General features: G+C 43.3%; 1 protein-coding gene and 1 long non-coding RNA gene across 3 annotated transcripts; both read right to left on the reverse strand.

The window, feature by feature from the left end:
- Window positions 1–315: 315 nt before the first annotated feature.
- Window positions 316–7075, reverse strand: LOC308151312. Its single transcript, XR_013937287.1, has 7 exons — window positions 6769–7075; window positions 5046–5078; window positions 4817–4861; window positions 4621–4668; window positions 3997–4183; window positions 1426–2229; window positions 316–1298 (listed from the first exon to the last, which is right to left on the reverse strand). It is a non-coding gene; the product is annotated as an uncharacterized lncRNA (long non-coding RNA).
- A 7988-nt stretch (window positions 7076–15063) lies between these two features.
- On the reverse strand, window positions 15064–26376 carry LOC308151311 (integrin beta-1-like). Of its 2 annotated transcripts, XM_080524158.1 has the most exons (16): window positions 26186–26376; window positions 24340–24406; window positions 24006–24091; window positions 22859–23072; window positions 22022–22192; window positions 21197–21390; window positions 20733–20888; window positions 20480–20575; window positions 20260–20349; window positions 19773–19913; window positions 19336–19538; window positions 18302–18543; window positions 17964–18186; window positions 16353–16588; window positions 15911–15987; window positions 15064–15446 (listed from the first exon to the last, which is right to left on the reverse strand). In XM_080524158.1, the coding sequence occupies exons 2-15, from the start codon at window positions 24404–24406 to the stop codon at window positions 15941–15943; spliced, it is 2166 nt and encodes a 721-aa protein (XP_080380284.1). In that variant the 5' UTR covers window positions 26186–26376; the 3' UTR covers window positions 15064–15446; window positions 15911–15940. The 2 variants fall into 2 exon arrangements, with proteins under 2 accessions (XP_080380284.1, XP_080380285.1); XM_080524159.1 differs by lacking the exons at window positions 24006–24091; window positions 24340–24406; window positions 26186–26376 and adding an exon at window positions 23252–23984.
- Between the last annotated feature and the right edge of the window lie 84 nt (window positions 26377–26460).

Below are 26460 nucleotides of genomic sequence, written 5' to 3' on the forward strand. Positions count from 1 at the left end.
GTGAAAGAAGGATTTTATTTGAAACTGTCTTTTTATTTTGATAGCCTACAGGACAAAGTCTTGGACTCTTTAAAGTCCATCAGACTTGCATAGGATAATATCTGGCTAGGTTCAACTGAGACAAATAACCCACATACACTCCTTGTATGTGTAAGAGGATATTTTTGCATCTTTAGATTAAAAAACAATGATCCTCTTCAGAGTCTCAGATACTTTATTTGTTGATATTTTACAAAGAATAGACAGACAGTATATACTGCACTGTAAGGGAACATTCCAATAATGATGTATTTCCCTCTGTGAAAACAAGACAGATTTAAAAAGGACACAAATCAACACATCACATTAACACATCATGTTCACATGTCTAAATTAATCAAATTTACCTTTCAAACGTTATGCTAGCTCTAAGCAGCTGGATTAATGTATTTGTTTAACACTTAAGTTGACAGTGAGTCAGTGGGACAGTGCACATAAAAAAAAAGAAAAGTTTTCACATCAATGTAAATGTGTCAGAGAAACGTATATACACCCATAGTCCCTGGATAAGATCAGCCTTAATCATACATGTTGTGCCTGATTTGGAGTTGACCCATTCTCATTATTACAAAAGACAAGAAAAAGAAGTTGTATACTGTAGCTGCAGCTATATTGTACTTAATATTTTTCAACATACCTTTAGACTGCGCTAGACAACACCACAAGGCAGGATCGCAAGCAGTGACCACAAGCAGTGACGACATAGCCAAAACTGAACTAAGTCACTGTTCCAAGCATCTTCGGACACACCACTATTTCAGGCAAACCCCACCCTACACACACAACTCACACTTAACATTTAAGTCTAAAAAACATTTACCAATGAACAGGAGAGGTGCACAGTGTTTAACTAAATTCCATTTACTGTATCTCCACTGTGAATGGGCCCCTTTATGTACTATAACAACCCTTGACTACTTTTGACATTGATTATTGGCATAATTGAATGAATCACTATGATTTAATAATTGTTTTTACGTAATGCTGCTCTTCACAAGGGATGATTAATTATGTAATCTCCATTTTTAACTCATTTTTTACTCAAATGCAACATCTTGTTGCTCCATTGGCTCAGTCTCCACCTTAGCCTCAGTCACGTTTGGTGGAAAACATTGTTTCTTATCCCAGTTCTTCCAGTCAGGTTGTAGAGGTGGGTTGTTCAGAGCCATCAAACTACCCAACCAGAAGCACTCAGCAGCTAGATGACCATAAGTGTCCTGGTCGTGATAGGTTTCATGCTGGTATTTCCGGAGGTGAACCTGTATTTAGCAGAGGTACAACGTGTAAAACAGAAGTCATGGTCTTGGCAAATAATATATTGAACAATTCAATATTCATGCACAATTAAAATGTATTATTGGGATACATTGGAAGCAAATACATTACCGTAACATTATCATCTTTCTGGCTGTGAAAAATTGCGATTTGAAGATTTTGGATGGATAATTGCATATACTCTGATACCTATAATACAAAAAGAATACCTCTCAAAGCATTTAAACAACAAAATGCCAAAACAGCAGGGGCTAAATTGAGTGTGAATAGCCAACAAAATTGTTATTGTGAAGGCCTACCTTTTTGGGGTTCTGTTCTGTGCTGAGTGGAAACAATTGTTTCAAATCAAATCAAATCAAATCAAATTTTATTTGTATAGCGCATTTCTTACAAGATGCAACTCAATGCGCTTCACACAATGAAAATGTTCAGTCAATCAGTCAATCAATCAATCAATACTGACAGAGCCGCGAGCAGGCAAAAGTAAAAAACCTGTATACTATGTAGCCAGGAAAAATTCCCTTGCAGCCCTCTACCAATAGAGCGACTACTAGCCAGTTTGCTTACCAGTACCCAGCGGTCCCCCAGGGGAGGCCAGGACCACCGGCACAAAGCAAGCAAGCAAGGGCAAAAACCTGTACACCATGTATCCAGGAAAAATTCCTTGCATATTATCGGCGTACACACTGTCCATAAATGTTGTGTTGTATTTGCATCGTTCTGCATCCAGTATGGTCACAGGTCCTGCCAAAAGAGAAACTTAAGCACAGTTATGATGCAACAACACAATAGAGACAATAAAGATGACAGCAATACAACCTGATGGTGGTCCTGGTACACCCTTGTACCGGTTCCAGTTTCATCATATTTTTCTTTTCTTTTCTCCATTTCAGCTCTTGCATCCTCAAAAATGTTCTATCAAGAGATCATATAAACATTCAAGATGATTTAGTGACTTTATTAGAAAAACTCAAACAATGTCTTGAATATTTAGCTTTGAAACACGGTGCAGCAGCTTTCAGTCACGCTGCTGCATGCTCCTGGAACAAACTCCCTAAAGAAATCAACAGGCCCAAACCCTTAAAATATTTAAATCTAAGCTAAAAACATTAATGTTTTGCATCAGTTATGATTAAACACAAACACTTCTATCAATGTCTTTTTTCCATTAACTATTCTTAAATGTTTTATCTATTTACTTCTTACTGCTTTTATTCATTGTCATTTTTATTTTCTTACTATGCTCCTCTTGCTGTATTTTTAACTAATGTATGTAAAGCACTTTGAATTGCCCCTGTTGTATGAAATGTGCTATACAAATAAACTTGCCTTGCCTTGCCTTGAAACTCATGATGTCCAAAAGATGGATACTGAGATGCTTTTCAAATTCACTTTTTAGTTTTTGCTATATGAATGTTTGTAAGAAAGCGTCTCATAATAAGTACAATATGGTGTGTGTGTGTGTGTGTGTGTGTGTGTGTGTGTGTGTGTCACTGGTCTCCTCTTACTTCAGCTATCATACAGGTCATTCATTATCAGTGGTGTGCCGTCAGGGCCAGCAAGGCCTTCTCTGCTGGCCTAAACATCATCAGAATATACATTTAATTTTTATATATTTTTTCTACAAATATGTATTAAATTATTCCCGTAGTCTATTCTCTTCATTTCATAGCTTTCCTCTTGGTTGCGCTGCTTCCAGACATTTGGAGGGCTGGCCTTTAGCTTTTATCCAATCAAATTCAGCCATAATGTGTTGCCAGGGTACCAAGAAATCTGCCCGCCTGCAGATTCAACAGTGGCGCGAGTACAGATTGTAATTTAAAGTGAGCGAGAAAAGAGCTGTGGCGTGCCGTGGTCAGATCTCGAGTTGGCAGCAAATCCAAGCAAATCCGACGAAGGGGCCTTCTGGATGGCGGAGCACCTGATCAGCCCCTTCACGTCTTTTGATTGGATACAAACTATTGGGAGGCGGAGCTAACACACTGAAACTTGATCTCGCTAATTTGTGTAGATGGAAGGTGTTGTTCTACAAGCCGAACCCCGACGTTAGCGACGATATCCATGTAAAAGGACTTATTGGTGGAACTGATCAACTGTACAACAGAGTCATTGAAGTCTTCTTGAGGAAAGAAAGGAGGATGGATTTTGTGTTCAAATAATCAGTTGTTTTGGTGAGTACAAAGGATTTAATGTTTTCTGCAAGAGATGTAGACATACGGAGCGACCCTGGGGTCCATAGAGATATGTGTGTTGTGTTGCCTGGCTCAGTTGTGTGAGTAAGTGGGGCTTCAATGCGATCTTCTAACCACTTCCCGGGCTGCTACCATGGAAAACGACACACCCCCGTGACCGTATGAACACGAGGAAGATAACCATCCTTAAATGGAACCTCGAAACGGTTCTCCTATCGAGATCGACAGACCGCAAAGTTCGGGAAATAACTGACGCTTTCGTTTTCATGCAATGAATTGAATACACCCAGACAAGGTGCCGCTATAATAACAATGGCAACGCCCGGTTATACTGCGTTTCTGTCTAAATGTATAGTTTCTAGAGCCATGGCGTCATAATGATGGTATTAAGAGGTGGAATAATTCAGGTAGGACATCACTGAAGGCCTAGGTGTGAAATGCACCGCCCGCCACTGTTAATTATCTTGTTAAAAATTATCATTTGAGTTACCTGAATTAACCAAGTTGCAATGTGGCGGTATTCAGCCTTTGACCTTAATTCATCCCTGATTTTTGGCCATTGTTGTAGTCTCAGAATGTCATAGTAATGTCTGAGTTGTGAAGTTCTGCAGGGGTCTGTGAGGTCTTCAGACAAATCTCCTCTGCTCTGTATCTCAGAGGACATTTGACTTGCCATTCTTGAGAGAAGAGAAATACAGACAACAATAAACAAGAACCAACAAACGTTACCATAATGTACTGAATAAGTGTCTCATGCATTGTATGCAGTATCGCTATTTTCTTAATGTGTCCAACCGTGGTTTAAACCCATGTCTCATACATGGAAGATATGCATAAACTTGCTAAGCTAAAGCCTAGGTATTAGCCAAGGCATGTATTCAGATATCATACAAGGTTATACTCATCACACTAGTGTCATCGCCATACAATACTAGCTAATGTTGTTAGAATGTTACACTTCAACACCCATTATCTGCACAAACGTGTAAGCTAAAGCCGAGCTGTCAGTGTGAGGGGCCAACCTACTTGTCAAATGGGTGTGGTCTCCAAACCACCTCCGATACATTACAACTTTTTATTCCATTTTGTTGTAGTTCAACATGACATACAGTACCTCTCCTTGAAGGAAGCGTATTCAGCCTTGCAAGCTTCATACTTGGAACTGTGGTCAGAAAGTGTAAAAAAGAAAAATACAATCATTATTAACACAGTTACTTTGTTACAGTTATGAGCAGGATCAAAGGACATGACATACTCCTTGTGATTTTGGTATGTAGAGGCACTACATACACACAGTTAATGAAATGTACCTTATGTCTTTGATCTTGGATTTGTAATGTGATTCCATCTCGATCCTGTGTTAAAAACAATGTCTTCAATCAGTAATCTTACACCAATTACAATTAAATGAACTGCACTGGGTAGGGCAGATACATACAGCATACAGTGGATTATTATAAGAATCTAATAATTTTCTATCAATCCACACACAATACCCAATAATATAGAGTTGTGCCAAATGAATAATAAAGAGCCCACCTTTGTTGTTGCTCATGTTCTTTTGTATCAGACCTGTAATGCAAGGAAACATTGTATAGGGTTAATTTCTTGGACTTGTGAGTGTCATACTGAACATTTTAAATGTACATTTTTTTTAACAAGAGACATTCTGACCATGAGCGTATATCAAACTCCTTAGAGATTGGGTTAGCGATTCCCGACACGACTCAGTCTTTCAAGACTGGCTCAGGAAAGGCATCAGATGGTTTAAAGATAACTGTTTTATATTTCGACCAGTTGTCTGAGAAATACGACTTTGTTTCAATACTTACAGGTCAGACACTATGCGCTCTATTTTACTGTGTTTTCCTGAAGAACCTGACGATAATCATGACACATTTATCTCTTTTGGCCCGCTACCCAGAGGTGCACAGTCCACATTGTGTGGGAACAATTCCATGTTGACATGTCCACCTCTGGACAGCATTAAAGCGGCTTGGGAGCATGATTTGGGACAGGCACTATCTGATGATCAATAGGATTCCATCCTCACATCAATACACAAATCCTCACTGCGCAAGACTATGGCAATTTAAGGCAATTTAATTTACAGTTTTTCTCAATTGCTAAAACACATTTCACAAAACTTTCCTCCATTTTCCCAAAACTCTAAACACAACACACTTTTCTAAAGCTACATAATCAAAACCACACCTTCTCTCTTCAAAACTCAAACTTTCACACCAAAACAGCTGCTCAAAGCCTGCAAAAATGTAAACACTATACGCATCATTACAGACTACAACAAAACAACTGAAAACACAATGTTCAGTGTGTGAGAATGTTCTTTTTTTTCACAACTGCCAAAGCACATTTTTAGAAACCTTACAGTATCTGTTCTCAGAATATATCACTGTAGAGTATTGGGCATTCATAGATTTGTGTGTTTCATATGAACAGTATGTAAATCTACAGAAAATACAGTATGTATGTTACGGTACATGTGGGAATACGGTACATGTGGGAAAACTAGGGTTAGGGTTAGGTGCTAGGGTGACTTGGTACATGCTGGCATGTCTAACCCTAACCCTAACCGTAACCTTAACCCTAACCCTAACCCTAACCCTACCCCTAATCCTAACCCTAGTTTTCCCACATGTACCGTATTGTTACGAGGGGGGTCAGCGAGGACACCTCTCCGATGCCTCCTGCTGGTCAAAGTGCATTACTCCAGCCCTGGACTAATTGCATTATCATTGTCACCTGTGAGTGTTTGTATGTGTATTTAGGTGTGTCCCTTTTCCCTGTTCCCTTGTCAGTTGTTCGTACTTGTTAGCGTCATGAGAACCCTGTTTCTCCTATGGAATATATTGTGCACTATCCTTGACTCTGTCCGTTCGGTCCTGGAGGACTTTATGCTTCCAGGTATTGTGACTATATTTAGTGTTTTGATTTGTTCGTGTTTGCGTGAATCTTGTGACTAGTTTGTCGAGCCTTGATTGCTCGCCTTTTGTTTTCTCAACTCGCAAGTCGTTTTGTTCTCGTGATTATTTAGTTTACTCGTTACTCAGAGCCTTGCTTGCTCCACTTTACTTTTGATTATATATCCTTGTCCTGTTGTGAATACTCATTGCAGATCTCAGTAAAGAGAAACCGTATTTTATTACTGTCTCGACCTCCATTCATCTGAGCTGAACCGCACATGGGTCCAACACCATTCTACATCTAGAACTCTTTACCAAAACGTAACAGAACAACTGACCATCATGGATCCAGTGGAGGCAGCTCAGATCCGCTCCGTGCTGGCCACTCAAGGGGCCAAGGCTTGGCCCAAGCTCACTCAGCACGACCGGGTCCTACAGGAGTTGACGGAGTCCGTTCGCCAGATGTCCGCTGCTGTCCAACGCCTGGTGGACTTCCACGACGCAGCCAACGCATCGGCAGCACCACCTCCTCTACCAGCTCCTACCCTTCCCATCCCTGCACTTCGAGAGCCTCGTCTGCCACCCCCAGAGAGGTACGACGGACGCCCAGATGGCTGCAGGGAGTTCGTAGTCCAGTGCAGCCTCGTCTTCAGCCTGCAACCAGCGTCATGAAGTGCAGTGTGAAGAAGACTTTATTGTGTGTGCCCTGATGGCCAGTATATTGCATAAACTAGAAAATGCGTTAGTCAGGGAGACACTGTTACGGTGGTGTCAGAGGGGAAGAGGACAACAATGTTGAGGTGCATGCCCAAGGTGTGGAACTTTATAAATAGGTAGAAATATAGCTGCCAACTTTGTACAGGTATTTACAAAACAATAAGCAGGACGATGACAGGACACTGAACATAAACTGAAATGAGAGCTCTCTGTGGAGGGTCAGCACTAAGTACAGAATGCTGTAGAAAAAAAACATCCTCGTCATCCATCCAGAAAGACCAGTTCCTCTTTTTGTCTTGTTTTATGCCTTCGTCTTCAGCTGATAAAGCAGGGAAAGGAATTGGATCTAATGATTTTGGTCTCGACACATCACTGCAAGGTGACAACCACTGGTCGTTCTTGTGCAGGGATTTTCCAGGACAGTTGTCACTAGTGTCTTTTTGTTGCTTCTTTCCATCTTTCTTCTTTGAGCAAGGCTGAGCACCAACATATGGGTCATCAGAATCCGTATCTGCATGGACAAAATATGAGAATAAGTGAAGTAATATAGGTTAATTCTAACCAGTCATTTTAATCAATCATCAAACTCATCTCCCATTAGGTAAGTATTACAGATTAGACCAAGAACAATCCAAAGCAGAGAATCAACAAAGGATTCCCAAGTCCTTACCCAGCTGGGAGATGTGTGATGGTGTATTCCTAAGAAGGCTCGAGTTCAGGTGATAATCTGGACTCTGCCATCTCTGAAGCTGAGAGAATGCATTGATTAGAGTCACAGCAAGCAAACAGATTTCTCAGCTGAAGCACATACAATTCTATAGCGTTTCCATAGCGTAGTGGTTATCATGTTCGAAACTGGGGCAGAAACACATTTTGGGGGTAGTGGTGGTCTAGTGGATAGTGAGTTGGACTGGTGATCAGAGGGTCATGAGTTCAAATCCCACCTGGGAACACCACCACTAGTGTGCCCTTGAGTAAGGCACTTACCCTAAGTTACTCCAGGGAGACTGTCTCTGAAATCTCTAATTGTAAGTTGCTTTGTATAAAAGTGTCTGCTAAAATGTAAAAGATCTTGCTCATATTGGTGGCAGCAGAATGTTTGGAGTGTGTGTCATTGCACTTGTTATACATTATCATAACTGTAAATATCAGGTTCAATTGTAACCCTCGGGTCAAGCAATTGGTGATATATATAAGATATACCTGTGGGAGAGAGGTTCTCCCTTCTCTCTCTCATCTCTTTCAGTCGCTGTGCCATGGTGTCAGACCATTTCAGCAGAGGGCTGTAGACTATTCCATTCTCGTGATCAATGATGAAAGTGGACACATCTGCAGTGTTTCCCCCAGGAATTTTTACAATGGTGGCGGGTAGCGTTGACCGCGGTGCGCGCGCGCGATTTTTCCCGCGTGCACGCGCATGAAACGCGCACGCGCGCTCAAAACAACGACGTAATTTCAGCCAAAACTCGAGGATGGCCAAAAAAATTAAAATGTTTTCCCGTACTTCTCCCGTGTGTCTCTTATTGTCTGTGTCTGCATGTTTTTCCAGCATGTAATTCCGTTGTCAATAAAAAATTCGTCTCCCCTTCTTTTCATTATCATTATGGAGGCTTTATGGTTGTTGTAACTATTATGGGAAGCGGTTGACACAGTAGCCGCTTTTCGTGTACGCTGCAGTGGATCCCTTCACAACGCAGAAGAAAGAGGAGAGAGAAAACATTGTCAATGTGCAGGGAAGAATCATGTATCAGCAGGGTTCAACAGTAACGCTTGCCTGGGGCAAGTAAAAAAATTCGCCGGGTTTGTTTGCGCGAGCCCGAAGACGCTGCTGGATCCTGGATCTGTTTACCTGTGTGCAGGAAGAAAAACAGACGGAGCAGGCGCCAGACCAGACTAGATGATTGTGGAGTGAAGAGATTATTAAAGCGTACGCGATGCGACGGGTGATCGACAAGCACGTACACTTTCATAATATCTTCACTCCACGATCATCTAGTCTGGTCTGGCGCCTGCTCCGTGTTCTTCCTGCACACCGATGCACAGATCCAGGATCCAGCACCGTCGTCGCGCATATTGTAACATTTGAAGTAGTTTGTAGACTACACGCAGCCTAGATGTATTCGACCAATCACAAAACAGTTTTGCAAGCGCGTCGCTTCGCGCTTGTGGGTGTGTCTAGCGCTGTGAAGGTCTGAAAAGCGGCCTATTTTTTTTTTTTTTTTTGAGAAATCTGAATGGTGGCGGAGGAAATTCCATCGTGGCGGCCCGCCACGATGAAATGCATGTAGAGGAAACACTGCATCTGTAACTGTGAACACAGAACATGTTCAAATGAAACCACCTTCAAGCACAAAGCTCTTTTAGACGCCGACTATAGTATTCTTCAGATGAACAGAGGTGTCTTACAAAAAGGTGACGACGGCACTGGATGAAGCTCTTTCATCATCTTGTCCATTTTTTTCTTCATGCGTGTGTCATTTTCGGGGGTCAGCACGGGGGTGTCTTTTGGCTGCATAGAACGATGCTGGAACAAACAAAAAAAACAGTGTTATGTTTGAAATATAATCAAACTTATAAAGACAAGCTTTGACTTTTGACTTCACACAACCATGTTTTTAGTTTTTTTTGCCAAACACACAACTAGTTGACAATGATTCCACCTTTATCACCAGTGTCTAATGTCTTTTCATAGGCCTAAAGACTACTTCTGTATTACCCGGCAGGGTTCGACAGACTGAAGAACAGCTTCTACCACAGGGCCGTCCAGGCCCTGAACACAGCAAAGACCTAAGTTCTGGGCCCTGGACAGTCTGGACGGATTGTATGGCAGCTGCTGGACTGAAAAAAATCAGGTGTAGTGCTGAGGCACAAACATGTACATTTCAAGCCTGCAAACTGTGACACTTTAAATAACGTGAAACAATACTATTGTGACAACCCTAGTCGTCTATCTGTACAGTATAGTACAGTGGATTGTGTACATAGCCTTTATTTATGTAAAGCAGCTCCTTCCCTTCTTGTGATTTTTTTTAAAAGTGTTTTTATTTTCCCTTTCCTAACACCAGGGGAGCCACCCCTCCTAAATTTCGTTGTTTGGTACCTGTACTGTAGCAATGACAATAAAGTCCATTCATTCATTCATTAACGGTTGCCCGATTGCCCGGGGCAAGTAAAACATTTGCCGGGTTTGTTTGCGCGACAGCAACGACGCTGCTGAATCCTGGTAATGCAGGAAGAACAGGACAGATGAACCACTGATGAACCAGATGAGACACTGACCTCATGTCTTTTAGCTTGCTTTTATAGTTGTTTTTATTTTCTTAATATTGTTGTCTTTATTTGCACTTGACACCACGGACCTCATTGTCTCTTAGCTTGTTTTATAGCATTTTCGCTTTTGAATTTGTCTAGTGTGTAATATTTGTGATATGTTATGTGTATATGTTTGTGAATATGTTTTTCTGTTTTCTGTTTTTTTTCTTCAGAAGAACCACTACAATTTCATTGTATAGGCAACTGTACAAGGACAAAGTCTATTCTATTCTATACGCATTGTTTGTTATTTTTCTGGTTTTGATCGCTTATGGATTATTTTTGTGTATGTCGCCAAGTTTGATTGTTCTATTCAATAAATGCTCTAAAACTTACTTTTCATCTCAGCGGATTGTTTGGCGCATCATACAATTACCAGCCCAGACCATGGTTGCGTCTCTCAGCGACTTTTTACTTTTGGCTCTATCTATCTATCTCGCTACAGGTGTCATATAACCCTAACCCATATCCTGTCATATAAAAGTCCCTTATTGAATCTCCAGGTAATGTAGGCTATTTCTGACATCCATCACTTTTGCTATCGTTAAGATACTTTATTTTTCTGTTTTGGTAGTCTGTCCAATGTGACACTTGCCCTCCTCCACCGGCCCTAGTTTTGGATCTAGCTTGCTGTTCATTATTTTCATGATAAATCGTAGCTAGCTAGCTATAACATCTTCATATACACCATACAGGCTACTGATTAACAGTAGGCACTGATTAACAGTAGGCAAATGCCAATTGAACAGATTTATTCATTATCCTATCTTAAGAAAACTAATGTAACACTCTCATCTGGGGATTTACACGGCAAATCAAATCAAAGATCGACAAATCCCTGATGACAGGGAGAGGACGTATGACTGCTCTGATGAATCAACCCCTATTTCATTAATTGTCTCTATATAACGACGTCGATCATTGATCGGCAACGACACTATATAATAGTTTGCCTAACTGGCCATCGGATTTGGGCTCCTAATATCTAAAAAGCACTACGGTTTTCTTATTTTATCGGATTAAAGTAGCAAAGACCAGAAATTTCCATTGACCGCCAGTCAAACTTCTCCCCTTCTATCACCCAAAAAGGGGCATGGACATGACGGGAGAGCAAAGTACCCGTCGGGAGTACCATCCCTCCCCCCTTCTCCCTTCCTCCCCTCCCTCCCCCCTGCTCCCTTCCTCCCCTCCCTCCCCCCTGCTCCCTTCCTCCCATCCCTCCCCCCTGCTCCCTTCCTCCCATCCCTCCCCCTTCTCCCTTCCTCCCCTCCATCCCCCCTGCTCTCTTCTTCCCCTCCCTCCCCCCTGCTCCCTTCCTCCCATCCCTCCCCCCTGCTCCCTTCCTCCCATCCCTCCCCCCTTCTCCCTTCCTCCCCTCCATCCCCCCTGCTCCCTTCCTCCCCTCCCTCCCCCCTGCTCCCGTCCTCCCATCAAGTATTGGAAAATTGACCTGACAGGTGTATCTGGTTAGTCAGGTGTGTTCCATCACATCATGTGTGCAGGGTTAGAGAGCTGTCAATGTCTAGTTGTTGATTCTAGGCTTTGCATTTGCCTTTGAAGTCTGCTATTGATGTCTGTCAACATGAGGACCAAATAGCCATTATGGCTGAAATATTAGAAAAATGTAACTGACCAAAAAATAGCCAAAACCTTACATTTGCCCAAATCAATTCTATAAAATCAAAGTTGCTCTCTTTCTCTGCCCCATCTCTCCCCCCACCTTTTCCTTATCTCCCCTCTCCTTTCCTCCCCTCTTTCCTTATCTCCCCTCTCCTTTCCTCCCCCTTCCCCTGTTGTTGTCCCAGGGGCGAGGAGAGGTGGTCCAGAGCCTGGGTGTGGTGGTGTCTCTGGGTACAGGGAAACTCCCTCAGGTGGCGGTCAGCTCCGTGGATGTGTTCAGGCCCTCCAACCCTCTGGAACTGGCCAAGAGCTTCGTAGGAGCCAAGAAGCTGATCAAGATGCTGGTGGACTGTGTGAGTGGAGGGACAATGTGGGTTACACTGGTTTTTGTGGGGAGCATGCAGCATCTGGCCTGTAGAGGGAGCTACAGGACCGTGGTGGAGCGTGAGTGTAGCTCCCTCTACAGGACAGACACACAATTGAATATAGTTATTGGGACAGTGAAGCGTTTTTCTTTCTTCTTTTTGGCTCGATACTCCCAAATGTTCCAAATCAAACAGTTACGATGAGGTTAAAGTGTCAATTCTCAGCTTTTTATTTTGAAGGTATTTGTGTTAGTATTGGTTTCACCGTTTAGTAATGACAACACTTTTTAAAACATAGTCCCTCCATAGCAGGGCTCCAAAAGTCCAAAAGAGTGGTGTAGATGGTGATGAGGTCATCCGCAGGTAGACCGTGTCTTGCCATGACCGTGAGATAGTGCAGCCGCTTGGAGGCAGTTTTTATTGCCTTCTCAATGTGCACATCTCCAGTCAGCTTTTGATCAAGATGGTATCCCAGATACTTTGTTGTTTCCACAACAGGTACTTCCTGTCCACCCAGCATCAGCGGGGGAGGTTGTGGAGGGTCCCGGGCAAAGCATATGCGTGGCTCAACCGACTTTTTCCCATTGAGTGTCATTTTGTTCTTAGCTGCCCATTCATCCAGCCTTTGTGCCTCCAGGGGCATTGATGTGTCTGACATGATGTTGGATATGGGAATTGCTCTCGACAGTGCGATGTCATCTGCATATCCCACATCCAGAGTGTCCTCAAACATAGCATCCCGGGTGGCCATATAGAGGAGGAAGACATATGGGGAAGCTACCCTCCCTTGTGGCACCCCAGATGTGACTTCGATCCAGGGGCTATGAGCCCCATTTGCCACCACTCTTTGTCTCCTCCCTGTGATGTAGCTGTGTATCCAGGCTGTCAGAGATGGGCACAGTAACAAGTCCAGTATATTTTGCATCAGGGTCCCGTGGTCAATTTGGTCAAACGCCTTTGACATATCTGCCAACAGTACTCTCACCATTGTTGGTTTGGAGTCGGTTTCAGTGAGCCAGGTGTGCATTGCTCTAACTAAAGCCGTTGTGGTGCTGTGCTTGGGTAGATATGCATATTGGTTTTTGCACACATTGAGCACTGTGGGCATGAGCTTTTTCAAGACAAATCGTTCTATTGTTTTCCCTACACAAGAGGTTAGGGAGATGGGACGCCAGTCTGAGATTGAGCCAGGGTCTTGGCCTTTGGTTATGGGACAGACATTTGACTCTTTCCATATATCGGGGACACACCCCTGTTGGTAAGAGCAGTTGGCCAGATGTGTGATGACCGGAGCCAGGTCCTCTGCCATTTCTTTAAGCAGCCAGGTTGGAATACCGTCCGGCCCACTTGCTTTCCGGGGTTCCAGCTGAGTAAGGGCTAGCTTCATCTCACCTATGCTACAGATGTCACTTTGTGTGGGGGATCCGGGTAATGGGAAAACACAGTAGGGCGTTGTTTTAGTCCATGACTTGGCAAATACGTTGTTCAGCGCTTCTGCAACTGTGTTTTCTTCAACTCCCTGTATTGTAATTCTTGCATCGGGTGATTTAGTTCGTCCTAGCCTTTATGTATAAAGTCCCACCACTGCTTGGGGTTCTTTTTCTTTAGATTTTGCATTTCATTTTTATAGTATCTTGTTTTGGCCTTGTGGATAAGTCTTTGGATGGAGTTTCTAATTTCGTTCAATTTTCCCACTTTCCCCCATTTGTTGTAGGCTTTTTGTCTTTTCTTTATAGCCTGCTTTATTTTCTCCGTCATCCACGGTTTGTCCGCGGTTGTTATTTTTTTCTGTCTCACAGGCATGCATATGTCCATCGCTGTCTGGATATAGTTGTTAAAACTTGCTGCCTTGGCGGTGATATCCTCAACCTCGTAAACAGCAGACCAGTCAGTCATAGCTATGCATGTTGCAAGAGCCTCTTTTCTTTCTTTCGTCACTAACCGGCCCCTCCTTCGCTTCACCTGTTGTGTTTATTGGGCTCAACACCAGACACTTGTGGTCGCTGGAACCCAGGGGGGCAAGGGTGGTTGGAGGGCTATAGAGGTTAGCCATGTTCGTAAAAATCAAGTCTAGGGTGGCCTGCCCTCGGGTCTGACGTTTAACTATCTGCCGAATATCAGGGTGGGAGGAGGTTAACATTTTTGTGGGTAGTTTATTAAAATCTCCACATAAATATAGTCCCATATGGGGAGAAGACGCTTTAATTGCGTCTATAGTGTTTATTAAATACTCCAGAGTTCTGTCCTGGTAAGGTTTTTTATTTGCCCAGGGGGGGTGATAGAGATTCCCCACAATGATAGTTGAGACACTGCTGGGGGTCCGACGCGGTTGTAGTTGGACCCACACACATTCAGTGTCATCGCTCTCCAGATCCTTTCTCCTTTTTGCCTGCAGTCTCTCATGACAGTACACAGCCACGCCCCCTCCACTTTTTCCATTTATCCTGTCTCTTCTAAAGAGTTGGTAGTCCTTTACTGACAGCGATTCATCAGGTATGTTATCATGAGCCCACGTTTCAGTAACGCATCCGATGTCGGCATCTAAGGTTTTCAGCAATAGTTCATATTCATCAGTTAGGATATTAGAAGAATTACAAACCTTTAAAAACACATAATACATTGAGAGGATTCAATGTTTATTTAGATATAATGTGTGGTTCCTTTACCCATAGTATTTCTAAATACTTAAACAAGTACTTAAGCAGGTTCCTAATCAAAGGTGTTTAGTGCCTAAGCAGTTCCTTTGCAGACCATTTTATATATATTTCATTTATATAGATTATTGATATTGAATCAGCTGGCACACTTAGTTGGGTTTAAACCAATCACAAACACAAAACAATAAAATATGTGACAACAGCTGGTGGTGAAACTGGGAACAAGTCTCCAACCAACCAAAATAGCGCTGTCACATCTCTAAATAAGGCAAGGAATAATCTGTTAGCTAGCTGGCTTGTTGTTGATTGGTTGGCACTGTTGGGACTGTACATCGGGTTCTTGTCCTGGTGGACACAAGGAGAACGAGGGTGAGAAAACAGTTGCCATGGGTACTATAAAAAGTATTTGTCTAGAGCAGTGATACCCAGTCCTGGTCCTGGAGAGCTGCAGTGGGTCCAGGTTGTTGTCCCAGCCTGGTGTCACACCTGAACTAATCAACTGATGTTCAAAACCGTGATTAGCTGAGTCAGGTGTGTCAGTGCTGAGCTGGGCTAAAAGCCTGCAGTCCTATGGCTCTTCAGGACCAGGAGTGAGGATCACTGGGTTAGAGACACTCCACATCACGTGACAAATCACATTGGTGGGTTAAGATGAATTCCCTAGAGAAAATACCTGTTTGTTCATAACATTGTGCATTGAAATGCACACTGGTATTCAATGCAAAACTCCACCATAATTTACTGGATCAAACACACCAACATTTGACTGCATGATATGGGTATGCTGTGATATGAAATGCCGTACATACCGTGTCTCAATTTGCATTCCTCTTCTTCATTTACCACCATGGTGGCCAGCTTGAACGAGTGGGGCGAGTGGGGCATTCTGTTACACACAGAGAAATAATTGTATACATCTTGTCAATATATAGTATTTTTGAATTGTATACCTCAAAGGGATGACCACAGTCCCTACATCTCACCAGGTTGCCACTCTTTTCCAGGCTCGTGAAGGGGTGGTTCACAGAATGAAATGGCAGTGCGTTGCTGTAGCCTTTATAAGGCTGGGGAGGGGTCAGCCATGCTGCCATGTTCCAGGTGTGATTGAATAGGGTTTCAGCGAATAGGGTGCGCAAGGGTGCATATCCCATAGTGAGATGTCTCCCCCATCTTCAGAGAACCGTTTTGCCCTCAGAGGGGCCACTCACCCAGCAGTCAAAGATATTTTTCCCCCCAGAAGGCCCAACTCACCCAGAGTCTCGACCACGTGCACCTCCTTCTCTGTGTCCTTCTTGACGGCGTAGGCGTAGTAGAACCAGCAGTCGTTGGCGTCCCTCTCCTTGCAGTGTGTGAGGGGGTAGCTCTGCTCCCCGGGCTGGGGCAGCTTGTCTCTGTCCTTCACTCTGATCATGTTGAAGTAGCTGCAGTCTCTCTCACACGTGTCCTTCTTCTCACCCGCCTCGAAGGCTCGGCACTGAACACACTCCCTGTGGAGGACGTTAGGGAGAACAGGACAGAGGAGACGTATGAGGAATGGATGCTCATAATATCTGTCCAATAAAATAAAAAAATATGAGTGGACTACCCCACTCAGAAAAAGAAAAAGAAAAAGATGCGCTAGTAAAGCCTCCACAGTATTTGGCTTCTCATTGAAGCTCCCCTTACGTACTGTACCGTTCCATTATGCTTCTTTACTACACAACAAGACATTTGAAGTCATAACAGCCATACTGATATTCAGCATACTAGATAACGCTTCAGTGTTAAGACCAATATAATAAGACCCTCTCACTCTGTAGGAAGGAAAAACATCATTCAGCGTGCGTGCGTGCGTGCGTGCGTGCGTGCGTGCGTGCATGTGTGTGCGTGCGTGTGAATGTGCATGTGTTTATGTTGGGTGGACAACTCTGCCTCTGAGAATTCTCTGGCTTTTATTGTTTCTTGGTTTCTGACAGTTTGTTATTTAATTGTATTTTAATTTAATGTAGTATTATGTCAGGTTAGAAGCTTGAGCAACAGTTAATAAAATAAAATAAACTCTCACTGCAGACACAGGAGGATATTTATAGCTATTAAGGTTATGGAAAATTACCAGACAGACATCTATGAGGATATCAGGCTAGCAAGGTCAGTATTCTCTTTTAAATCTCTTCTTAAAACTCATGTTTATAGACTAGCCTTTAACTGATGCTACTATTCTTTTTAATGTTGTGTTTTACAGTTTTTCTACTTTTGTTTTGTTTTGTTTGTTATGGTGCTATATAAATAAAGTGTGTTATCCTATTATTATAAGTAGAATTATTATAATTAGTATTTATTTATTTTTTCTTCTTCTTCTATTCATTATTATTATTTATTTTTATTATTATCCTATCTGTCATAGGATAATATGCAACACGTGGGAGTGGGAGCTACTCGTGTCTAACCATAGCCCAAACAAGAAGAAAGCCGCACACAGTCTTACTCCGATGCAATCATGTAGGCCTATTTATATTTACCTGTTATTTTTTATATACTATATAGCTGTTAAATGATGGTTTCAGAACTTAGTCCTTCCTTGATCCCATACAAACCACATCAACTAGTTCAAAGACTGGGGAGGCTGGTGGAGGTAGAATTACCATTCCCCATGCATTACAATAAGCCCCTCTTCTGATTTCTACCTCCACCAGCCTCCACTGTTCAGAGATGACATTGCCACTTGAGTGCAGCAGGACATTCAATCCAAAGATCCCCAACTGTCTTATTGTAGACAACACACCCTCCCATGATCAATCAAGATTTCCCCAGCTGTGGGTACCCTCTCATCCCCCCCTCTCTTCCCTGCCCTATGGGTAACAGACATCCTGCTCTCAGACTCACTTGGTCTGGGCGCAGACCCCCGGGCAGGTGGGGCAGATCTCACAGGTGGGGCCCTGGAACTTGGGGTTGGTGCACCTGCATCTACTACACTCGCAGTTGCCCTGGCCGTTACAAATCTGCTGGTTGGATGCCAGGCAGGTGGTGATGTCCAGGGAACAGTCGCAGGCACTGCCTGTGTAGTTGGTATCGCAGACACACACCCGGCACTCACAGCGCCCGTGGCCTGGTGGTAGAGGAGAGAGAGAGGAGAGAGAGAGGGATGGGGTTTCAGTGCTGCACAACTCAATCCACACACACACACACACACACACACACACACACACAACGGCCTCCCTCACCTCCACAGAGTTTGTTGTTGGAGCGGTCACAGTTGAAGTTGTCACACTCGCAGTACTTTCCGCTGTAGCGTTCCTCTGGGTTCCAGGGTCTCTTCTTGCACTCACAGGTCCCACACACACAGTCTCCGTTGTTGCTGCAGATGTCCGTGCCGTTGTCCCTACGACAGTTGGCGACCAGGTCATCGGTCCTCACCTCGTCTGTGCTGCACTCACACAACCTTCCAATACGCCCTTCATTGCACCTGAGACACAACAAGACACATGGGCTGTTAGCATATAGGCTAGTTCCAATAGCGTATTGGCTAGTTCCAATAGCATATAGGCATGTTCCAATAGCCGATGAGCCAAAACATTATGACCACTGACAGGTGAAGTGAATAACATTGTTATTCTTAGTTAGTTATCTTGTTACCATGGCACCTGTCAAGGGGTGTGATATATTAAGCAGCAAGTGAACAGTCAGTTCTTGAAGTTGATGTGTTGGATGCAGGAGAAAAAAGACCTGAGTAACTTTGACATGGGCCAAATTGTTATGGCTGGGTGATGACTGGGTCAGAGCATCTCTTGTGGGGTTGTGGGGTGCTCAGTGGTGAGTACCTACCAACAGGGAGGGACAAACCACAAATGGCGACAGGGTGTTGGGTGCCCATGGTTCATAGATGTGCGAGCATATTAGACATAATACCAACAGCATATTAGACATAATACCAACAGCATATTAGACATAAAACAGCATATTAGGCATAATACCAACAGCATATTAGACATAAAACCAACAGCATATTAGGCAGGTGGTCATAATGGTTTGGCTCATCAGTGTAAGCTAGTTCCAATAGCGTATAGTCTAGTTTCAATACCATATCCCTAATTCCAATCAGACCTGGGTTCATTTAGCAAACCCTGCACATCTTACACTCCAGACCCAAGCAAACGCTCAAAGTCTCAAAAAGATGTCACTGCTAAAATCAACTGAGACTCAAAAGAAGGGGCCCAAAAACATGAAGTGAAACAGCTGTCAGTATCTTGTTAGTTACCTGCAGTCTCCACACTCGAAGGTCCCGTTGCCGTTGTGACAGATCTCACTGTTAGCTTCCCCGTCTTTGTGACAATCACATTCACAAATGAAGTTGAGGACTATCTCCACCTCCTCTGTGAAGCCCAGGGGCTTGATCTTCAGGACCACAGGCTTGTCTTTAGACGGACACTTCTGAGACTCGATGGAGATGTCAAAAGACACCTGGAGAAGGACATGAAGATGAAGAAGAACTGTTCAGTGAGATGACACTTCCTGGTTCCAAACACACCACAAAGAGAGCCATTGATGAATAACAAAGAAGATGGTGAAGTCCAGTTATTCTTTCATTGTCAATGGACATTGCATTCACATACTCTACTCAGAACGCTATGTCGGTATAACTTCCCAAGAGAGGATGTATAACGTGACCCCTGCCCTGTGGGTTCTCTGACTTACCTCGTCTCCGATGGAGATGTTAGAACACTTCCTTCCATTCTCCCCTGTTGCCGTGACACCATTCTTGCAGATGGACTTGTATGTGATCCACACGCCCCACGGCAGCTTGCTGTTCTCCAGAATCACCTCAGACGACAGGGACTAATACAGCAAAGAGAGAATACCGTTAAAACAATCCTCCCAAATCAGAACAGGTGGAAGGCAGTGGAGGCAGAAATCAGAGGACATTGTCCATTACAAGTCATTGTAATGCATGGAATGGAATTAAACACACAATTCCATTCCATGCATTACAATGAGCCTGTCTTCAGATTTCGGTAGTAATTGCATTGACCCAAAGATTCTTTACTTTTTAAAATATATAAAGTTTGCCTCATGAGTTTAGTGCAACTACCCTAGTCTATGCAAAAGGGCATTGAATAACAATAATACTCTGAATTAAGAGTGGTTTTCTAATAGCCAAATATGCCTATAGTTTTGTACTCACATTGTAAGCATCATTAATGAGCTTGATGATGTTGCTGGAGTTGGAGGACAGGGTTCCCACAGCAGACTTGGGGATGAGATTCTTCAGTTCCTACAGAGGGATAACATCAAACATCAATCAGATTGATCAGTGCTTTAGGTTACATAAGCAGAATTAGCCCAATCTGAATCTGATTAGCAGTGAAGACACACACACACACACACACACACACACTCCTTACTTTGTAAACAGGCTGGAATTCTTCAGTGACAGCAAAGATGGTCTGAATGTTGTTGTCGCTCAGTTTCTGGCCCAAATGGGCGATGGAGGAATGGTCCTGCCAGTTAAAAAGATGAAAAAGAAAAAAGAACGTAAAAACACAGATCTCCAGCTCCAAATGTCAATGGTTAGTCCGGGTTTAACCTGGATACTTAAAGGTGAAATAAAAAATAAAACAGTGAACAGGGTCATTTTTTGAGACAGGAAACACGTACGTAGTAGTGACTCATTGTGTACATGTTGTTCTTCATGCGACACTTCCCGTCGTTGGGCAGAACGATGCCGCCCAGCTTTCCGTCTCCAGCGAAGTGGAAGCCAGCGTCCGTGGAGAACACCAGCAGACGGGTCGCGTTCCTCCAGCCGATGCGACCCTGAGGGGGGGAAAGGGCAGTGGGTTAGAGAAACAACACTTCCAAGGGAGAGATTAAAATGACTTCTCTGACCAGCATCCCATTAACAGCCTGACTAAGTCAAAACCTAAAGCTGACCTTAACCAAATGTTAACTAATTTGAATGGTGTTTGATACCATTCCTCATTCCATTACACTTGTTACAATGAGCCTGTCCTCCGTTTTCCACCTCCACCAGCCTCCCCTGACTGGGACCCCCAAGAGTCGCCCCCACCTCCGAATTTGAATCCTGCTTGAAATACTACTAGCCCTCCATGTTCCCCACTCACCCTACAGACAGCCACCTGCATGATGGCATCGAAGACCCCCTCAGGAGAGTCCAGGTTGCCAGAGATCTGCTGCTTGCTGACCAGGTCGTTGAACTTGTGGTATTTCTTGGTCAGCTTCTGGACGTTCTTGTAGCTGAAGGAGCTGGGGCAGTTCTCGTTGCTCGTGCACGGATTCTTCACGATCGAGCCGAAGCCTGCCATGGTAAACAATAGGTTATATTTTTTTATTACTGGTTCAGTCAGGACACTTAGGTTGTTTAATTAAAAATGTTTATACATTAAGTTTGATTGGATGGCTCCGCTTGAAGCTCCATGCCTGAAGTGATGCAGAGCTGGCAGCAATGACAGCTGCTCCTACATGTTGCCACGACATAAATGTCCTTTTGTTTGTCATGCCAGCGCTAATCGTCCTCCCCCACAACGTCTCAATCTCACATTCTGAGAAATCTCCTACAGCTCTGACATTTTTGCACAGACATAGCCTACATAGGAATTATCAAGGACATTTATAGGCATATCGGTATTAAGTAAGAGTGCTTCTTTAACCATTTATGGGTAATTGCGAGAGTGAACTAGGTGGCGTCTTGGGCTTGTGCATGGGTAGCCAATTCCAAGTTCATTTGGGATTTATACAAATAAATTGCTCACTGGCAGGCGTACGCAAGTTTTTATGTACATTTCCCCATTTGCATGAACACACATTTAGTGTGGATTCTCTGCAGAGTTTTATAAATGAGGCACCAGGAGACTAGACTTCATCTGTGGCCAGAGAAAACTGCCTCTGGGTGTTTTGATATCAAATGTAATCCCTCTTCTTCTTCTCACCGATCCTGAAGTCTGATGTGATCTCCTGCATCTCCCTCATGAGGTCAGTTCCCAGGTTCTTGATGTTCTCCAGATCGTCCTTCGTGGAGGAGGACAGGTCCATCAGGTAGTACAGGTCGACGGGGTAGTCCTCCGCACGCTTGAACTTCAGGTTGAACGTCTGGGGCGCGCCTAGTGGGGAGATAATAACACTGGTTGAGACTGGAAAAATGTAAGGAATTCACTAGAGCAGTGATACCCAATCCTGGTCCTGGAGAGCTGCAATGGGTCCAGGTATTTGTCCCAGCCTAGTGCTTTCACACTTGAATCCTGTACCAGGATTTTGGAGCACAGTACTGAGGGACGGATTAACTCTGGGAAAGGTGGGACCAGACCATATTGAATGCTGAAATTAAAGTACTTTATGACAATATGTGTGTATTGGGGCGGCAGTTAGCTTAGAGGCTAGAGGTACTGGATAGCAATCGGAAGTTTGTTGGTTCGATCCTTGCCTCAGGAGGGAGTTGCATGTGAGCTGGTGACTGGAGGGTTGTTGGCATCATATCTAAGGTGTCTACCACTGCTGTTGTGCCCTTGGAGCAAGACACTTAATTGCAAGGCACTTAATTGAACCCCTAATTGCTCCAGGGGCGCTGACTATGGTTGACCCTGTGCCTAGATCAAAAAATTAATTTTGTTATACTCTGTGCCATGACAAAAAGGTTGAATCTAATATAAATGTATTGTTGTACTCAAATGGCTGAGGCAGCTCTATATGTACTTTAAACATGTAATTGAATGTAAACCTAACTGGTAGGGAGGGGGACTCAGGTGGACAGGAGTCTGTCAGGGCTTTACCAGATCTGAGGGTCAGCGTGAGCTTCTGAGGCTGAATCTGAGTGATCTGTTCTGGGCTGAGCTTCTCGGCCACGTCCTTCTTGCGGTTGGTGAAGGGCTTGTCTTTGTCTATGGTGGTATGGCCGCGGGGGTTCTCGATCTTGGCCTCATCGCAGCCCTTTTTGATCAGGAACGCCAGCTCATCGCAGCGGGCCGACAGCGGGCCGACCAAGTTCTGCAGGACACAGACGACAACAACGACAACAACAACAACAACAACAACGACTTAAATCGACATAAGCCCCTTTCACACATACAAGCCTTCCCAGTTGATTCCATGCAATTTCCAGGGTCGACGTATGTCTGAATGCGGCTGACCAGGGAAATCCGCTCAGGAAATTACCCTGAAATTACCCGGGTCGCTGTATGACTGAATGGAAGCCTGAACATTGTCTGGTCAGTCTCCTTTCACAGCTGTCCACAGCTGACATCGTGCCACCTAGAAGGGCAGAGTGCATAAGAACTTGCGAAGTTACAAGATCCTGACATCCCACCATTTTTTTCAAAGGATGCCAAGTTCTAATGTAGCCTATGGAGAGTATAATATGTTTATATCAATGGTAATCAAGTGCTTTAGTTGGCGAGCGAACTCTTGCACTGGTAATACGAGTTGACTCGCTGGAACGAGACAGGCGCGCGAGACCGCCACACACCACATATCATACCTCCATCCCAAATGTATTTATCATCATATTTTTCTATATAAAACAGAGATATGATAAGGCAGATATATATATGGTACATGGCAGTCCCACGCAGTTCTGCATCCAGTTGAAGGCATGTATGCATGTTGAATGAATGCAATGATTCAAGTAGATCACGCAACCAGGGAATTGCAGACATGTGTGAAAGGGAGCAACACAGGAAACTACCGGCATTTGGCTCATGTGTGAACGGCGAAAATGCCCGGTTGGCACAGTTTAGGAAATTCCATGGAAATTACAGGGAACTATGTGGGAAAGAGGCTTTACTTACATCTACACACACACACACACACACACACACACACACACACACACACACACACACTTCCCCCACACACGCGTTGCTTCCAGCCAGATGAGTCTGTCTAAGGTTTCTCCTCTGATAACTTAGCTTTTCCGCTTACAGCATCTGTACACCATGCACACCTCTCTGCCAACTGGATACACTCTCCACATGACCGTGCATTGGCCTTGATGCAATCACTGCTCTCTGAAAATACACAAATATTTTTTTCCTGAATACACAATTTAAAAAAATGTATATATATATAATGACATCATAAAACGAGGACATTCAGCATACAATAATGAATTTCATCAAATGAGTTACCACAGGAGTGATGAGGGCCAGAACATGCAGGTTAGCCGCCAAAACAGAAGATGTTTGTGATTCAAATGTGATGTGATGTTTGTAAAATTCTAATTCACAACTGTGTGAGTGAACGGAGCGACCCTTACCCTGTTGTGCACTGCAGGAACAAAGGATTACTAGTAACGTTGCTATCAGCAACAGCCTCAGATCCATCTGCAATGAGAAACACACAAAGTAGAGAGGGTTAAAACGTAGGTCAATTCCTTCATATAAATGAGGTGATATGAATGTCACCTCACATAAATGTGCGTCTTGCACACCCGATCAAAAGTTACAACACTGTTTTTTTTCTGAATTGTTTATATTCCGGGGGTGTTTGAATGTTTTATGTCATATTTGTATTTACTGTAGGTCCATATACAATGTCTGTCCATTTAGCGCTGCCCATAGCCACCACCCTTATATTTTCACTCCCCTGCTACCTACTTACTTTATGCGTATGGCACCTTTCATTCACACTATGCAGCTCAAAGTGCTTTGACAGTTCAATACAACCATATCACAATAACAAATAGAGCAACTTCTAATAAAAAGAAAAGACAATAAAACTAGACGCTTGACCCCGCCCGAACGCGAGTTGGAACGAGCCGCACGTTTTGACACCTCTCATGTCTACCTAGTGCCAAAACTGTGGGACGAGTAGCCGGGGCAAATTTAGCTATAATAATATTGAAGAAAAATAATAATATATACTGTATGTACAATACTAATAAGTGTTGCTTGCTACTGCAAGCACACTTAATAATCAAAAATGTCTACTGAGTCCACCTCTCTAATAGCTTTTGGCAGTGGGTTCCACAATTTGTAATGGATGATGGCAGCTTCCCCAGTTTTCTTTTGGGGAACCTTCGGCACGTTTAAAGACCTGCCTCAGAGGACCAGAGGGCTTATGAGGGGACATAGGACACCAAGGACTCTAGGCTGTATGGGGGTGCTAAGCCATTAAGAGCCTTAAAAACAAGTCAAATACTGTAAAAGACACAGGGAGCCAGTGCAGTGCAGCCAGTAGCCTACAGGGGTTATGCTCTCTCTTCCTTGTTTTCATCAAGAGTCTAGCTGCAGAGTTCTGAACCAGCTGTAGCTTCTCACATGTCTTTTTAGGAAGGCCAGTAAAAAGAGCATTCCAATAATAAAGTCTGCTTGATATAAAAGCATGAATTAGCCTCTCGGCATAGCCTACTGTTGCGTTAAAAACTAACTATTATTATTACTGCTGGGTTAAAAACGAACTATTATTATTATTACTGCTGGGTTAAAAACGAACTATTATTATTATTACTGCTGGGTTAAAAACGAACTATTATTATTATTACTGCTGGGTTAAAAACGAACTATTATTATTATTACTGCTGGGTTAAATACGAACTATTATTATTACTGCTGGGTTAAAAACGAACTATTATTATTATTACTGCTGGGTTAAAAACGAACTATTATTACTGCTGGGTTAAAAACGAACGTACCGTGGCTATATTTCTCACGTGTAAGAACACTGTCTTGGTCACTCTATTTATGTGGCGTTCAAAATGTATGTCAGTCTAAAACTACACCGAAGCAAAGCTTGTTACTTCTGATTTAATCTGATGGGCCAGATTAGCCTTTTTGAGAATATATCACTTTTGTTCTTGGGGCCAACCAGGAGAATCTATGTCTTATTCCCATTTAATCATCCATTAATTGATTGCAGATGAACAGGCATAGTCATTATAATAGGACTAAGGAGAACATGAGACTATGAACGGAGTAATTGCAGGACAATTTAATCCAGATGAGGAACAGTGGCGTTTTTAACCCCAACATTCTTAAGGAAACACCTGCGCTGACAACAAAGTGTATACTACAAAGTCTTTCGTCACCACGCCATCCCCACCCGAAGTTCAGTCTTAACAAGCCTTAGAAATTGACAATTTGAGAATAACGGGAGAAACTTACCTTGTGTTGTTTTGTGTAATTATACCTTGCTTTTTATCCAAAGAACTAGTTGTATAGGCTATTGAAGAAAATAATAAGTGCGATTGCAAAATAAACTAGATGGAGGGAATGCAGGACATTATATAACGTAGGCCTAATGGCAGAGAGCCCACCTCGGCCGAACGCGTCATGGAATGTATTGGAGTGCAGTTCGTCCTCCTAGGGTAGGTCTAAGGAGATAGATGAATGTAAATATTATTTTAATCTTCTACAACTCACAAGTGTGGACCATGATC

The sequence above is a fragment of the Nansenia antarctica genome (assembly GCF_963989245.1).
Source record: "Nansenia antarctica genome assembly, chromosome: 2".
In the NCBI taxonomy this organism is placed as follows: domain Eukaryota; kingdom Metazoa; phylum Chordata; class Actinopteri; order Argentiniformes; family Microstomatidae; genus Nansenia; species Nansenia antarctica.